Source organism: Anomaloglossus baeobatrachus, chromosome 2, assembly GCF_048569485.1.
Source record: "Anomaloglossus baeobatrachus isolate aAnoBae1 chromosome 2, aAnoBae1.hap1, whole genome shotgun sequence".
NCBI classification, from domain to species: Eukaryota; Metazoa; Chordata; class Amphibia; order Anura; family Aromobatidae; genus Anomaloglossus; species Anomaloglossus baeobatrachus.
The window spans coordinates 399,442,171-399,459,798 of NC_134354.1; the positions used below are offsets into that span (position 1 = coordinate 399,442,171).

At 44.4% G+C, this 17,628-nt stretch overlaps 1 protein-coding gene across 1 annotated transcript in view; it reads left to right on the top strand.

Moving 5' to 3' along the window:
* The first annotated feature begins 289 nt into the window (after positions 1-289).
* CLIC4 (chloride intracellular channel 4) overlaps positions 290-17,628 on the top strand; it is an 81,640-nt gene continuing 64,301 nt past the window's right edge. Inside the window, exon 1 of the mRNA XM_075336086.1 lies at positions 290-623. Within this exon, the coding sequence (XP_075192201.1) occupies positions 555-623 (69 nt within the window). The 5' untranslated portion in view covers positions 290-554. The remainder of the gene's footprint in view (positions 624-17,628) is intronic.

Consider the following 17,628-nt stretch of genomic DNA (forward strand, 5'->3'; position numbering starts at 1 on the left):
TCATCTTGGTGTGACCATACTGGCCTGCTATGTTTTTACGAGGGTTTTTCCTCTTGCACTCTGTTTTTGTACTAGTCATACATTGACATTTGATTTGCATTATTATGCAGTACTCTGGGTTATGGTTTTCTTTTTATAACTGAGGATTGGTGTGCAGCATGGGCACGGCCCTCCACCCACTGGAAACACTGTGACACATTGTGCGAGTGCCGGGGAGGCAGCGGTTAATGAGTCCACTTGCTCGCCTTGCCGCGCCCTCCTTCCCGCCTCCTCCCTTTCTCTGCCTCAGCTGCCAGCACCGTCCCGTTATCCAGTCTGCCTGTCTGCCGTGTGGAGCGCCTTTATGCTTCACAGTGCCTTGTCCACGCACGAGAGTGACCAAGAACTTAGAGGGTGCAAAGAGAAAGCCCACTAGTGGGAGAGTCGGTGAAGTCCTCCCCGGAGACAGCCCTGTGGGGGAGGGGAGAAGGTAGTGAAGAAAGTGGGACCAGCAGACAAGGAGGAGAGGGGAGCAGCCCGGGAGAAGTTGGCGCACACTACAGAGAGCTGCAGACATGTCTGTGCCCGTGCCGCAGAACGGAGTGCTGGAGGACAAAGACAACCTGATAGAGCTGTTCGTCAAGGTGAGTGAGTGCCATGTGTCCTGAGCTTCCTCAGCGAGGGCATCCTCCTAACTTCCCATCCTGGCACATTATATAACACTAATCCCATCAGAGGCGCCACTAATCCCTGATGTTACCTGGTCCAGGGTGGACGGGCTGGTGCTTCCATCCTAGTCACCATGGAGCAGGGTGGACGGGCTGGTGTTTCCATCCTAGCCACCATAGAGCAGGGTGGACGGGCTGGTGTTTCCATCCTAGTCACCATAGAGCAGGGTGGACGGGCTGGTGTTTCCATCCTAGTGAACCGTGGAGCAGGGTGGACGGGCTGGTGTTTCCATCCTAGCCACCATAGAGCAGGGTGGACGGGCTGGTGTTTCCATCCTAGTCAACCGTGGAGCAGGGTGGACGGGCTGGTGTTTCCATCCTAGTGAACCGTGGAGCAGGGTGGACGGGCTGGTGTTTCCATCCTAGCCACCATAGAGCAGGGTGGACGGGCTGGTGTTTCCATCCTAGTCAACCGTGGAGCAGGGTGGACGGGCAGGTTGGTGCCTTAATTATGGTCACCTATTTTGGATCCCAAGCCTGTCCACCCTGCTAGATGATGACTGTTGTATGCACCAACTGCAAAAGTAAGGCCTTACCCAAAAATAATCCCTATTAAGATTTTTGGGGCTTTTTTGAGTATGCTTAAAGGCAACCTGTCAGCAGAAATTTTGCACAAAACCTAAAAGTTTCCCCCTCTGCAGCTCCTGGGCTGCATTCTAGCAATGTTCCTGTTGTTATTGTGCCCCCTGTGAAACCAAAATAAAGACTTTATAAATGCATGGGGACCGCTGGAGCACTGGGCGGCGTTATCAGCTATGGAAAGGAGCGATGGGGGGCGGCATAAAGGACCAGGAGGGAGAATAACGGACGCCAGAAAGCCCGCCCCCGTGACTATAAAAAAATTTTGCATAGGAAAAAGGTAAGACTCTATAAAGTCTTTATTTTGGTCTCACAGGGGGAACAATAACAGGAACCTTGCTAGAATGCAGCCCAGGAGCTGCAGAGGGGGAATCTTTTAGGTTTTGTGCAAAGTTTCTGCTGACAGGTTCTCTTTAAGATATAAGCCCTGGTTGTGGCTCCATAAGGAAGTGTCCAAGCAGCTCAAAAAGCTAAAGAATACAGCACTACTCTTTAACAAGGAAAGCAGACACCCCCAAAAGAAAGCAGTCCACACAGCCCCCCCCCCCCCCCCCTGCCCAATCAGACCCCAAACAATTACAGTTGGCAAGTGCTGATGATGGATGGACTCTCGCACAGAGCTGTGTCGCTGTCAGGTCCTCGCTGTCCCAGCTGCATTGCCCTGCAACTCTCATATAGATCAAGATCAAGTACCACTATCATTCCTTGCAAGTGATACTGCTTCTAGTCACCAGGGGGACCTGACAGCAACACTGATTTGTATGTGAGAGCCCGTTCACTAGCCAACTCTAAAGTGGGCTTTACACGCTACGATATCGTTAATGTTTTATCGTTGGGGTCACATTGTTAGTGACGCACATCCAGCGTCAGTAACGATATCGCAGCGTGTGACACTGACCAGCGACCTTAAGCGACCTCAAAAATGGTGAAAATCGTTCACCATGGAGAGGTCGTCCCAAACTCAAAAATCGATAAGGGTTGTTTATCCATGTTGTTCATCGCTCATGCGGCAGCACACATCGCTGTGTGTGACACCGCAGGAGCGAGGAACTTCTCCTTACCTGCCGCCGGCCATAATGCAGAAGGAAGGAGGTGGGCGGGATGTTAAGTCCCGCTCATCTCCGCCCCTCCGCTTTGATTGGCCGGCCGCTCAGTGACGTCGCGGTGACGCCGAACAATCCCTCCCCCTTGAGGGAGGGATTGTTCCACAGTCACAGCGACGCCGCCGACCAGGTAAGTGCGTGTGACGCTGCCGTAGCGATAATGTTCGCTGCGGCAGCAATCACACGATATAGCATGTGCGACGGGGGCGGGTGCTTACATGCTCTATCGCTAGCAATTGCTAGCGATATCGTAGCGTGTAAAGCCCGCTTAACTGGTTGGAGTCTGGTAAGTGTGATTCTTTAGGGGGTGCTTGCTTTCTTTTGAGGGTAAACTTAGCAGTACATAGAGAATAATAAATTTAAGCAGGTAATTTAAACCTTTGTAAATATGGTTTGTACCCACCACTATAGGACGGGTTCTGTACCAGGAGAATTGCAGATAAGCAAATGTGCATCTGAACCAGTAATAGGATTAGCAGAAGTTGATGTTCCAGAATGTGATGACCCGATTACAATTTCAATAAATGTTGACAATTTCAATAAATGTTGATTTTGATTTTTTTTTTTTTTTTTTTTTGCCCTCAGAATAAATGAGGATTGTTGTTCTTGGGGATAATATAAGGCCTCTCCTGAAAATAAGCCATTGTGCATCTTTCCGAGCAAAAAATAACAAGACCCTGTGTTATTTTCGGGAAAACATGGATACTTTCATCAGAGTTACCATGCTACATGGTGGACAGGCTGTTGCTTCCACCATAGTCACCATGGAGCAGGGTGAACAAGCTGATGCTGTCACCCAGGGCTGTGGAGTCGGTAAGCCAAACCTGTGACTCCGACTCCAACTAAGACTGCTCAATTTTCAATTTCCCTTGCACCGACTCCACGACTCCGACTCCCATATATATTGCTTAAATTTAAGTGAAAAATGTATTGTAGTACAATGTGAACATCAGACATTTAATCATTTTTATGATACAATAATCATGATATTTAGAACATAAAATATATTTATTGGAATACAACTGTAGAACACAAAAAACTATAATAAATTGTAAATATAGTGTGTGTGTGTGTATGTATGTATGTATGTATGTGTATATATATATGTATATATATATGTATATATATATATATATATATATATATATATATATATATATATATAATGTATATGTAATACACTATGTGAGTGTCAAAGTTTTCAACAAAAATATACTAAATTACATTTTTGCAGTCTATGAATTTGTTCTAAGAGATAGACTAGCCTCCATCAGATCCTTCATAGATGATCTCAAATCTGACCTAATAATTTTAAGGCTAGGGAACAACCCCTCTACACTAATTTGGGTTGGAGGCAAAGCTGTAACCACATGGGTAACAATCTCTAACAATTTCCGGGTATAAAGGAATTGCCTCATGCACAGTCAGTTTTGATGAACAGTTGAAGTTTTGTATTTCTTTGAGAGCAAGTGAAAAATTTTGCTGAAATCTGGTCAATCTGCTGCTATAGGAGACGCAGTGAACTCTTTTTCCTTGCAGCAACGCTTTGCCTGCTCCATGTCATCCAAATACTTGTCAAAGTTAAACTCCTCATCTGATGAGGATGAAGATATGGCAGCAGTAGCACTGTCAGGACCCAAGTTCTCTTGCACCTGGCAGTCCTGTAGGCCACTCATCCTAACTGCTACCTCAGTCAGAGCTTCTTTTCCTTTAGTAAGCTGTTGATCATCAAGCAGTATACGATGACTTGGGTCCACATAAACAGCTGCCAGAAGATTTTTATATTCCAATAAATAGCTGTGTCTCTCTCCATTTCATTGAAGCAGAAATGCCATCTGCGATTAAATCTCTTTTGGGACAGGCAAAATAGCAAGTTCTTTCACTCCATTATGGAAATGCCAGGAGTTAAATCCTCAGCTTGTAATATTTTAGTCACGGTAAATGGGTGATTAAGCAATTCCTTCAATTCAACCACCTGTGTCCATTGACCTTCATTTAGGGTTACCTGAGGGTTTGCCATATCTATAACAAATGGTGTTAGTTCAAGCAATCGCTCAATCATTAAATACGTTAAGGGGGTCTGGTGGCAATAACCAATTTCCTCATTTTTCCAATCAGATTTCCAGCATGTCCCTCTTGCAGACTATCTTATTGCCAGCTGCAGCGTGTACACAACACAGCGCATGTGATGAATATGAAAGTGTTTTGAAGCAGCTTTAACAAGATCATCTAATTCAAAAGTATCATTTTGCTGTTCTTCTGTTGTAATATCTGTTTGTTCCTCAGTTACATGAACAGCACTGTGGCTCCATCTCACACATACTGAATCCTACATTTTTTTTTCTAGCTGTTGTTCATTACTCTCATTCATCAGTTTAATTGAACTTATCATGTTTGAAGCATTGTCCATTACAATGGCAAGAACCTGTTCTTATTTGAGTTCCTAATCTTGCAGAACTTTTTCCACTAAGGCCTGGAGAAACTGGCTGGTGTGATGAGCTTTACTATCTTTTACTGCCAGTGTCCTACTAACAATTTCTTTGTTGTCACAAACATATCGAACATTGATGGCAAAATAATTCAGTGAAATGCAGTGACTCTGGGCACCCCAGCAAAGGCAATGGGTTTCAAGATAGGACATTCAGACACAGCGTTTTGTGAGGATGCATTTTTGGGCTCAAAAACAGATCCTCACAAAGAATGAGCATGTCAGTTTGGGGCAGTTTTCTAATCTGCTTTTGCTATTGAAAACATCTATGAGCTCAAAAACCTTTCAGATGATGCGGTTTTTTAAAAAGCTGATCTGCTTTTGCAGCTGAAAAACGTATCCTCAAAAAACGCAGCAAAAACCATGTGTGTGAATGCAGCCTTAGATCAGGAATAGAAGAGACTTTTATAGGACATTTCATAACTTTACCAAATTCCTATGAAAAAATATTCAGCACATTCTGCATTGAACTGCTGTACCCAATTTATTATATATTTTAGGAGTCGTTCCATTTTATACCGACTCCGACTCCACCAAAATGAACTCAGACTCCGACTCCACAGCCCTGCTTTCACCATAGTCACTATCGAGCAGGGGGAACAGGCTGGTACTTATCAGGGTCTAAATGCTGCAGGGATGACAGGCTGGTGCTTCCATCAGGGTCACCATGCAGCACTGCAGTTAGCACTGACATCATGGAGAGGATTGAATTCACGATTTTTATTAAGTTCGAGTTGTCCCATGAAAATAAGTTATCACCTATCCACAGTAAGCTGCAGAGCGATGTTGACGGTTTTTTTTTCGGTAGTCACATAGGAAACGAATGTAGCAGCAGTTGAACATCCAACCTGTTGCGCCGTTTTGTAATGAATAAAAATCTCCCTCACTGCCAATCTGTGTGTGTCCCATTGTTGGAGCACACATTGACCAAGTTGTCACCTGTTGTGTGGATAGGTGTCAAAGGGAACCTGTCAACAGGTTTTTGCTCCCCCATCTCAGAGGAGCATAATGTAGAGACCAAGATCCTTATTCCAGTGATGTCACTTACTGAGCTGTTTGCTGATATTTTGATAAAATCAATGTTTTCTCTGCTGCAGGTCTAGCAATTATGGCAGCTCATGAATATGCTGAACTACCTGGCAGCATGTCAACTAGTCCTGTAATGATAATCTACTGCTGATTAATCAGTGATTTTATCAAAACTTCACTAAGCAGCCCAGTAAGTGACACACCGCTGGAATCAGGATCTCTGCCCCTATGTTCTGCTGCTCTCAGATTAGGTGGCAAAAACCTGGTGACAAATTCCCTGTGACAGCTCAAAAATGTCTGAGGCTGCTAGTACCATATATCACGATTAGTAGTGTAAGGGAAGGATAAAGTACAGCTCCCCAGAGAAGACTCCCAGATGCAGATGGACTACAAGCAGAGATTTCACATACTGCTCTCAAAAAGCAATATGCAAATCTCTACAATAGTGAAACTGCACAAAGAAAAAACTACCAGAAGCAGGGCATCTTGAGGATTTTGCAAAGTATTTAACTTTTTTTTTTTGCGCAAAGGACGAGTCCGCTTTAAGGCTGTGTGCACACGTTGCGTTTTTTACCGCGGAAACGCTGCGTTTAGAACCGCAGCGTTTCAGTGGCAAATTGCATGCGTTCAGCTTTCCAATCAAAGTGTATGAGAAAGCCGAAAAATCATGCACACGCTGCGTTTCTAAACGCAGCGTTTTGGATGCCAAAAACCGGTGCGGAAAGAAAAGCTGCATGTCACTTCTTTTGTGCGGTGTGGCTGCGTTCTCTCCCCCATTAAATCAAAGATGTGGGGTCAGAATGCAGCTACACCGCAGTGAGCTGCTTTTTTGTTGCGGTCCGCGGGCTTTGTCGGCACACAGAACGCAGGCATTTACCTGGAAGTGAGGTCAAGAGGTTTCCTGTTGACCTCACTTCCTGGCAAAGTCCTTGTAAGCCCCCGGTATCGCCAAAGTGCCCGCCCCGACCCCCGACCCCCCCCCCCCCTCCCCCTCCCGAAAATCCAACATGGCCGCGCGCACAGTAGCGCACCGGCCGCCCTGCTCCTATGATTTCTGTCGCATGTGCCTTGAGACATGCGACAGAAAAATGCCCCCCCAGGCCCTGCCCGGTCACCCCCTATTCCCCCGGTATTTCCTTACCTGTCCGGTCGCAGCGCTGATCCCCCGCAGCCCCCTCCTCCTTCACAGTGCACGCTGGCCGGTCACATGAGCAGAGCAGCTGACAGCCAGCACTGTTTTCAGTGTGAGCTGTGCTGGCTGCTCGGCACTCTGCAGCTGTGACCCGGGGAGAGTGGGTGCAGATTTTTGGCACCCACTCTCCTCAAATGGAGGGTCTGCCCTCCTAGAAAATGGGGGATATGTTCCCTGAACGTGCCCCCATATTCTAGAAGGTCCAGAGGCGACGTGGGACGTCCAAATGGATTTCTGCGGACCCATTTTTTTAAATTTTTGGATTAAATTGGAGAACAAGGGAATGATTTGGGGAGTGTTTTTTCTAATAAAAAAATTTTTGTCTTTTTTTTGCTTTTGTTTACTGTCAATTAGTTATGTCTGGTATCTGATAGACGGCGTGACATCACTAATTGCTGGGCTTGATGCCAGGTGACATTACACATCTGGTATCAACCCCATTTATTACCCAGTTTGCCAACGCACCAGGGCGCGGGATGAGTTGGGGCGAAGCGCCAGGATTGGTGCATCTAATGGATGCGCCACTTCTGGGGCGGCTGCGGCCTGCTAATTTTAGGCTGGGAAGAGTCCAATAACCATGGCTCTTCCCACCCTGAGAATACCAGACCCCAGCTGTCAGCTTCACCTTGGCTGGTGATCTAATTTGGGGGGACCCCACGTTATTTTTTTTTTAATTCTTTATTTATAAATAAAAAAAAAAAAGCCTGGGGAGCCCTCCAAATTGATCACCAGCCAAGATGAAGCTGCCAGCTGTGGTTTGCAGGCTACAGCTGTCTGCTTTACCCTGACTGGGTATCAAAAATAGGGGGGACCCCACGCCATTTTTTTCATTTTTTTTTTTTTTTTTTTTTTTTGGATAAATACTAAGCTAGGCACCCTTTAGTGCCACATGAAAGGTACTAAAGGTGCCAGCTTAGAATATGCAGGCTGCGGTGGGACGTTATATATATTTGACATCCCTTCATCCATTGACGCTTTTTAGGCTGTGTGCCCACAATCAGGGTTTGCAGCGTTATGGGCGCTGAGTGTTTTCTCTGCATCCATAACGCTGCGTTGTGCAGGAGAAGCACAGTGGAAGGATTTTTGGAGATCCCATGCCCACTGTGCTTCTTTTCTCCGCAGCATAAACTGACCAGTGGCGTGGCTTCCCGAGCCTCAGCATGTCAATTTATGCTGCTGAGACGAGAGTGTTCTCTGCAGGTAGCATAGAGCTCCACAGCGGCCTGAACCCAAATCGTGGGCGTGGGCATGAGCAGCTGCAGGAAGGCTGACACTGTGTACTAGACGCCGTGTCGCTGGATCATGGCCACATAGCCTTAGGCCTGTTTCACACGTCAGTGATTCTGGTACGTTTGTGCTTTTTTTTTAAATATACCAGAATCACTGACATACGCAGACCCATTATAATGAATGGGTCTGCTCACACGTCAGTGATTTTACACTGCACGTGTCTCCGTGCGGCGTACCCGCGTGTGCGTGATTGCCGCACGGAGACATGTCCATTTTTTTCTGGCATCACTGATGTCCCACGGACCACGCAGTGGTGTGGTCCGTGAAACACGTGCCAGAAAAAAAACGTGCTTTTGAAATAAAAATCATTTTAACTCACCCGGCTCCAGCGATGTCCTCTGCAGCCCGTGCAGCTTGCTGCTTTTGAGCCGGATCATTTCTGTCGCGCATATTCATGATGCGCGACACAGCCGACCCGGAAGTAGCTGCTGCGGGGGTCAGCACCAGCCGGATGCTGCACCGCGGGAGCGATCAGCACCACGGAGAGCGGGAGCGGGCACAGGTGAGATGATTACTGAGTGCAATCACGGGCCACGGAGAACGGAGCCCAGATTGCACTTAGACAACCCACGTGTGCCGTGATTCACGGCACACGGAGGGACATGTGCGTGTTTTACACGCCAGTGAAAAACATCAGTGTTTTTCACTGACGTGTGAAACGGGCCTAAAAGTGAGAATATTGTTGCTACAGCAACATTTTGGGGGAAGTAGCTGTGGATTCAAAATGCTTAATATACTCCTGAATAAAATCCTTGAGGGGTGCAGATTCCAAAATGGGGTCACTTGTGGGGGTTTTCTGACGTATAGGTACCCAAGGGGCCCTGCTAATGTGACATGGTGCACGAAGTATATTTCAACTTTTCCAAAATTCAAATGGTGCTCCTTCCATTCCAAGCCCTCCCATTTATCCAAACAGAATGTGGAGAAGGAAATGACATCACAGGTTTTTTTTTTCCAAAGGTCTGTGTTCAACCAACTTTATTAACACTGACAAGTCTTAAAAAACGCACCTAAAAAAACGCATGGAAAACGCATGAAAAACGCATGCGTTTTCGATGCGTTGTTTCTCAAAAAGCATTGTTTACAATTCTCCCCTCTGCCAGAGGGTGCGTTTTTTTCCGCGCTGAAAAAAAGCAACGTGTGCACATACCCTAAATCAGGTTTTTATGGTTGTTTTTTTTTTTTTTAATTTGGTCGGTTTTTTTTTTATATTTTTCTAGTATTTAAAAAATAGACATAGACACACACTCTAAGTAAACAAATCCAAAATTAGTAATCATGCATTTCATACACTAGCCACAGGCCTAAAGCCCCCGTCACATTTAACGACTTTCCAGCGATCCCAAAAAAGATACGACCTGATAAGGATCGTTGGTGAGATGTCAGTCAGATCTTCCCAATGACACAGCAACGATACAGCGACCATAGCTACCTGTATAACGATCTCTGTGGTCGTTGCACGCCTACGTGGCTGTACATTTCTGAGCTCTGAGTCGTCAACTAGGTCGTTGGTAAGACGTCAAACACACTGATGCATCCTGCCCAGCAGGACCTCAATGATCAAAAAATGGTCCAAGCCATTCCAACACGACCAGCGATCTCACAGCAGGGGCCTGGTTGCTGCTATGTGTCAAACGTAGCGAGATCGCTGGCAAGGTCATGTTGTGTCACAGAATCTCTGACTCAGCAGCGATCTCTCTATGTTTGAAGGTACCTTTAGATTCATACTTCCTGTCCTTTCAGAAAACATTTTCAGCAGGCTCCTTATCAGCAGAGTCAGGACATGTAGCACCTCTATAAGCAGCTGATAAGCATCACCCAATCACAATAGGTGATGTCACACCTGATCCTTCTTCTCCCTCACAAATGACCTTTGCACAGCTTCATTAGATGCCTCTACATAACAGATCTGGGTCTGGCCATTGTAGCTAATGTACATGATGTTTCCTGAACAAACAGGAAGTTACACTTTTTAAAATGCCAAAGTGGCCAATATAGAAATTGCGCTATTTCAATTAATTTGTTAATATAGATTGTGAGATGTAAAATAAAAATGTAAATTTTACTCAAAAACCTGATGTAATAAATAATTTTCTTATGCTAGCTTCCCTGTAACATTCATGGTCATTCTTTGTGCTGTCCGTACGTAATTGCCCAGTTAGGGCATGATAATGTCTTCTTAATTGGGGTTCAAACATATAGGAAAAGAATGAAAGCCAAACCCGTAGATTTTTGGTGACTTTAATTTCTGGGGGGAGTGGATGTTGGACGATAAGAAGGGATGAGCATGTTTTGATGTGAACGTGCCTGATCCTTTTGTTCTCAAGAGTGAGCGGTATCTAGCTGCAGCTTACTTCTCTTCCTCCATTCAGAACCGCCAAACCAAGAGAGCATTTGTATTGGGGATTTAGGAAATATAGCTGTTGGTCAAATGAGCATTTATAAATAAAGTCATTAAAGGGGTTTTTTCATGTCAAATATTTATGGCACTTCCACATGATATATTATAAATATCTGATAGATGAAGGTTTCACACGTTGAGACTGGACCACTTGTGCCACCGTGAATGAAGAGGAGGCCACACATACTGCTCTCTCCATTCACCCATCTAAGGTGTTCCTCCACGTACTGAAACCCACACTATACACATGTATGCTTGACTCTGCAGAGCTAGCATGTATTCCCAGTGGGGTGAGGACCTACTGGACTGTCTTGGGAATAAAGAATTTGACATCTTAAAATCTGACCTGCCTCATCCCGCTGTCCCGTAATAATGAACTTGTGTCTAGTCATAAATCTATCAGAGCAGCTGATGAATTTGACTGTTAAAGGGGGTGTACACAACCCATAGTCTAAAAATAAAAGAATCCTAATTCACTTTTGATCCTGTTCTACTGTACTAGCACCTGTGTCCTTTAATATCTCTTAGTCCTGTCTCGACGCCACATGACCGTCATTTATGTGAGGGCTCCAGCCAGAAGAGCAGACCTAGGCGAACCAGGATCTGTACAGAGGACGGGGGGAATTGGTAGTTGTGTGTTTTTACTAAACAAACAAACCCCCCATTCTAGGCCTGGTTTAGCCACTACATCCCATGTTATTTCCCCACCCAGAACCAGCCTCTTGACTCATTGTTCCGTGCCTGTGTGATGTCAGGAGCCAGACAAAGAAACTGGACCGTGCAAGCAATCAAAATAGAGGCCAGTGCTGGGTGGGGAAGCCACCTCGATAAGGCCGGTTTCACACATCCAGCATTTCGCTGCTTTGCTGGATCCGTCACACTCCAGTACAGTGCAATACAGTACAATGGCATCAAGGCAAGCTCCGGTCACATGCTGTCATGTGACCGGAGCATGTGACCGGAGCTTGCCACGATGCCATTGTACAGTATTTACACTGTACTAGTGTGAGATTGATCCGGCAAAGCAGCGAAATGCCAGATGTGGGAAACCGGCCTTATTAAAGGCTCCAAAGTGCTTTGTCCTGCTGATAGCACTTAAAGGGTTTATCCAGGACTGTTTTTTTTAATTGTTAGTTTTTAAACCCATTGGAAAAAAAACAACAAGCAGGCCGGTTATTAACTACCTGCCTGTTCTACCCGACTCAGTGGTCACCGACCACTTCTGCTGGCGATTTGTAAGTTGCTCCATTTCAACAGAGCAACTCTTCCTCTTCGACAGGGCGTGACTGCCGATGTCATGCTGATTGAAGGCCGGTTCATGCTTCATAGCGTTTGTAGGGCACTCCGTGTACTGAGTTGAGTGATTTGCAGTTGGTAAATGGCTGTATATATTAACGTATGGCTGCCTTCTGACCACACTGACATTCCAGAACAGATGAAGCCTAAATCCTTCAAATGCCTTGCCTCTTTCATTTTGACAAATATAGGGCTTATCTGTCAACATAGCCCAATGCCAGTGCAGAAGACATGGCATGCGACGTTTGCTTACATCCCTCTTTACTTTTTATATCTGTAATATAAAGCAGAATGGGATACACAGTGTGATATATAGTGTTACTTTAATGTTTGGTCAACCTTCTTTATCAATAGGGATTCGATCTACCAATATATGTATACAGCTTTAAGATTTCTATGCCATCTGCTAGGAGCATATAGGACATCACACAAAGCATTTCATTTTAGGTTAGCGGTAGAAGTAATGCCCCTGTTGATGGATGGCTTTCTTTTGACCTGATATTTCTCTTCTTTTGTCCTTATGTTATTTATTCAGACTGCACACTGAGTGTTTGCTCGAGGGTGAATATGTGCCCTATTTTCATCTGCTATCCAACAGCTCTGTTCACTGATAGTCTATATTACCGCCACAGTATAAGACATAACACAGGTTCTACCATATGTAGTGCAGGTAGATTAATTCTACTTTTTCTCTGTGTGCACTAAAATAGTCAGGGCCAATATCAACTGTGACATCTGGATGGGTAATGGCAAATTACTGGTTAAAGATTGATCTCCTAATGCTCATTATACAAGCTTACTTAGACTAGGGATCAGAAAAAAATCCATCAACCTGATTTGCACCTGCAGTTACCACACATCTCAATGGTAACAAGTGAATGGTGAAAGTAACATTTACATGTGCAATAGTTAAAGTGAAAGCTGATATGTTACATTATAAAATGCAAGTAAAAAAGGGGTTTGGCTGCTCTTTAGAGAGCAGCGTATGTTAGACACCATTTCATCCCTCAATATGACAGTGAAACTGCTCTTATGAAATCTCTATCGATATACAGTGGGTATGGAAAGTATTCAGACCCCTATACATTTTTCACTCTGTTTCATTGCAGCCATTTGGTAAATTCAAAAAAGTTAAAATTGTTTTCTCATTAATGTACACTCTGCACCCCGTCTTGGCAGAAACCCCCCCCAGAAATGTAGATATTTTTGCAAATTTATTAAAAAAGAAAAACTGAAATATCACATGGTCATAAGTATTCAGACCCTTTGCCTAGACACTCATATTTAAGTCACATGCTGTCCATTTTCTTGTGATCCTCCTTGAGATGCTTCTACTTCATTGGAGTCCAGCTGTGTTTTTATTAAACTGATAGGACTTGACTTAGAAAGACACACACCTGTCTATATAAGACCACACAGTGCATGTCAGACCAAATGAGAATCATGAGGTCAAAGGAACTGTCCAAGGAGCTCAGAGACAAAAGTGTGGTAAGGCACAAATCTGGCCAAGGTTACAAAAGAATTTCTGCAGTGCTCAAGGTTCCTAAGAGCACAGTGGCCTCCATAATCCATAAATGTAAGAGGTTTGGGACCACCAGAACTCTTCCTAGACCTGGCTGTCCACCCAAACTGGGCAATCGTGGGAGAAGAGCCTTGGTGAGAGGTAACTAAGAACCCCAAGACATTGTAGCAGAGCTCCAGAGATGCAGTAGGGAGATGGGAGAATGTTCCACAAAGTCAACTATCATTGCAGCTCTCCACCAGTCGGGCCTTTATGGCAGAGTGGCATGACGGAAGCCTCTCCTCAGTGCAAGGCATATGAAAGCCCACATAGTTTACAAAACACATGAAGTGCTCCCAGACTATATGAAATAAGATTCTCTGGTCTGATAAGTTTTTTTTTTTTTTTTTTTTTTTGAACTTTTTGGTGATAAATCTAAGTGGTGTATGTGGTGAAAACCAGGCACTGTTCATCACCTGCCCAATACAATCCCAACAGTGAAACATGGTGGCAGCATCATGCTATGGGGATGTTTTTCAGCTGGAGGGACAGGGCGACAGGTTGCAACTGAAGGAAAGATGAATGTGGCAAATTACAAAAAATATCCTGGAAGAAAACCTCTTCTAGAGTGCTCTGGACCTCAGACTTGGCCGAAGGTTCACCTTCCAACAAGACAATGACCTTAAGCACACAGCTAAAATAACAAAGGAGTGGCTTCAGAACAACTGTGACCATTCTTGACCGGCACAGCCAGAGCCCTGACCTAAACCCAGTTGAGCACCTCTGGAGAGACGCTGTCCACCAATGTTCACCATCCAACCTGATGGAAGTGGAGAGGATCTGCAAAGAAGAATGGCAGAGGATCCCCAAATCCAGGTGTGAAAAACTTGTTGAATCCATTCCCAAGAAAACCCATAGCTGTACTAGCTCAAAAGGGTGCTTCTACTCCATATTGAGCAAAGGGTCTGAATACATATGACCATGTGATATTTCAGTTTTTTCTTGTTTAATACATTTAAAATAAAAAAATTCTACACTTCTGTTTTTTTTCTAACAAGATGGGGTGCAGAGTGTACATTAATGAGAAAAAATGAACTTTTTTGAATTTACCAAATGGCTGCAATGAAACCATGAATAATGTAAAGAGGTCTGATACTTTCCGTACTCACTGTATATGTAACAAGCTAAATATCATTTACCCCCTAAAAGCTCCACTTATTTTTTATTTTACTGCTGGAGGTGTGCTTCTAATCTAAATTCCCTAACCCCGGTTATAGGCTATGTGCGCACAGTGCATTTTTCGCGGCGTTTTTGGCCTCAAAACTGCAGGACTTTGCTTCCCCAGCAAAGTCTGAGTTTTCATTTTTGCTGTCCGCACACATCTGTTTTTTTTACCTGCGTTTTTGAGTTAAAAAAAAAAAAATGCACATGTCAGTTCTTTTCTGCGTTTTTCTGCGTTTTCCCCCCATGCAATGCATTGGAAAAACGCAGCAAAACGCAGAGATCAAAACGCAGCCAAAAACGCACCAAATCTCGGCAAAAACGCATGCGTTTTTGATTCGTTTTTTCGACGCCAGTGCGTTTTTGTGCGTTTTTAGCGGCCAAAAACGCACAAAAACGCAGCGTCAAAAAGACGCAGTGTGCGAACCTAGCCTTATGCTCACCCTCTGGTATCTTCAGCTTCTATCTCTCCGCACATATTGTTCTTTTGCAGTATTTGACCTGCCCGGCTGCGTCACTGTTTCATGGAATGAACTTGATGTCACTCGATGTAAGTCTATAAAAGCCTCGTTCTTGCTCTCGTAGAGATGCATTGAGAGAGTGTGATGTAACTTGTGACTTTCAGCCAGTCACAATCTACAGCCACAAAATGGCAATGGCGCCAGGGGACCGGAGTGGCGTCAGTAAAAGGTCAAGATGCTGCAGTGTGAGTATAAAACTAGGGGCAGGGATCTTCAATTTAAAGCAGTTTTCCAGCACTGAAAAAAAACAAACAAAACAAAACGCAGGACTGGTGCTTTAATTGCCTTTTGTGAGGAAACTTAAAGGTGTTGTCCATTTTCAGAAAGTCCCAGTCCCTGGGTGCAGTTTGTTCTAAAATAAACTGTCCTTAATTTACTGTCCCCAGGTCCATCGCTGCTTACCTTGTCTGATATTGGCTGCAACTATATCACGTCAACAGTGCAGCTCTTAATGACTAAGCTCCATGATGTCAGCTCTGTAGCCAGTATCAGATACTGAAGCTCAGCAGTGAAATTTCTAAGAGATCACATCCCCTTTAATATAACCAATACAGGGGTTTTCCCAGTATCTAATGTTATGTGGCCTTTTGGGCTGTGGATCCATAAAATATTGTGACCCTCCATGGTTACAATGCTGTATCTGTGCTGCTGCTCCAGCCTTTCTTGATAGGCTACAGCGGTGACATTACTTTTACAGCGCCCGTCATCACTGCTACCAGTCACTGGGTTCAGTCTCTAGATTGGCATCATTGCGAGCCCAGTGATGGGCTATAGCAGTGACTTCACGTCTATTCCACTGTATCCAATCAACTGAGGAGCAGCAGCGCTGAACCCGGGGAAGTCAGTAGCAACTGATTATTACTTTATAGGCCTGCAACCCTATGATCTAATGGACAACTCCATTTACTCTAAGATCCGATCAACATGGCACAGATTTGCAAGTGTTGCATGTTTATATTTCGTATCCTAAAACATGCCTTTCACATACAGGATTGGTTGAATGTCAGCGGATTATGACAGAATTCTGACGTACGACTATGGTCCAATAGGTGATACAATTTAAGTATAAAGGGGTGTTACCATCTAATAGAGATTTAGCTGTATGATCTGTGGAGAGTCAATATCTGTAACTGGTATCAATCGCAGCTCTGCACCCATTTATTGTCCCACCCCTCAAAGTGATGACCACTTGCCAATATGCTACATTATCAGACTGGAAATCAGTATTTATTAAGGAGTAAGAGACTACAGGTTACACTCTCTATTTGGAGAAGGGACCCATGAACACCACAAAGATGGGTGATGGTGTCAACTATGACTGAGGTCACTGTTTTCCTTGGGCCCCACAGCAGCGAGAGTGCCCTTGACCCCCTACGTCATCTATGCTGTTTCTACAAAATCTATCAAACAATATAAAGCAATTGACAATCCCAGCGTGTGAGGCTCCAAAGCAAACACAGCTATGGTAGTTCAGTCAAACATTGCTGGATTTATTACCGGCATGTAAGGAGGCAGAATACAATGCGCCCTGGCCTGCCATGCATGTGCCACTCTATAGGGCCTCCGTGGATGGTTGTTGTCCCAGCTCTTTTGTGAGTAGCTGAGCAGTCCGCACTCGCATACAAATGTTTTCATCTCTTTGTGATGTATGGAACTACTCACATGGGACTAATTCAGCTATTGCGTTGATTGTCACTTGATTGACTTTTGATATGTGGTGTTTAAAAGCCTCTTCTGTGACACGGTGAAAGCTGTAACACTTTGTTGTAATGCTTTCAATGCATGAGGCCCAGTGTTGCCCATAGCAACCAATCAAGTGTGGGGACCCTTTTAATATCCCATGCTTGATTACTAGTATTGTAGTCCACGTGGACATTTTCTTTTACAATGCCTGTAGAGCTTTCTCTTATTGGAAAAATACTTAGAAAGTTTGTAGGATGTGTAATAAGACATTTGTATCGAATATAGAAATGAAATATATCCTTGGACCTGGATCTCATTGGGTTGCTTTCAGTTTTGTGAGAACATTAGTAAAAAGTAGGTGCATGTACTTATTGTGTCTGCTGTACCTGAGTTATTCTTATACATGGCACTGGTATTTTCCATGTTAATTAGGCATTTGGATTCTGTATGAATCTGAAGAACACAGGGTCACAGTAAGGTCTGTAGGTGCCATAATATATAGCCATGTTATTGAGGCTTGCTAAGGGTACTTTCACACTTGCGTTTATTTCCTTCCGTTACAATCCGCCCTTTTGGAAAACAGCGGAATCCGTTAACGGATTCCGCTGTTTCCCATA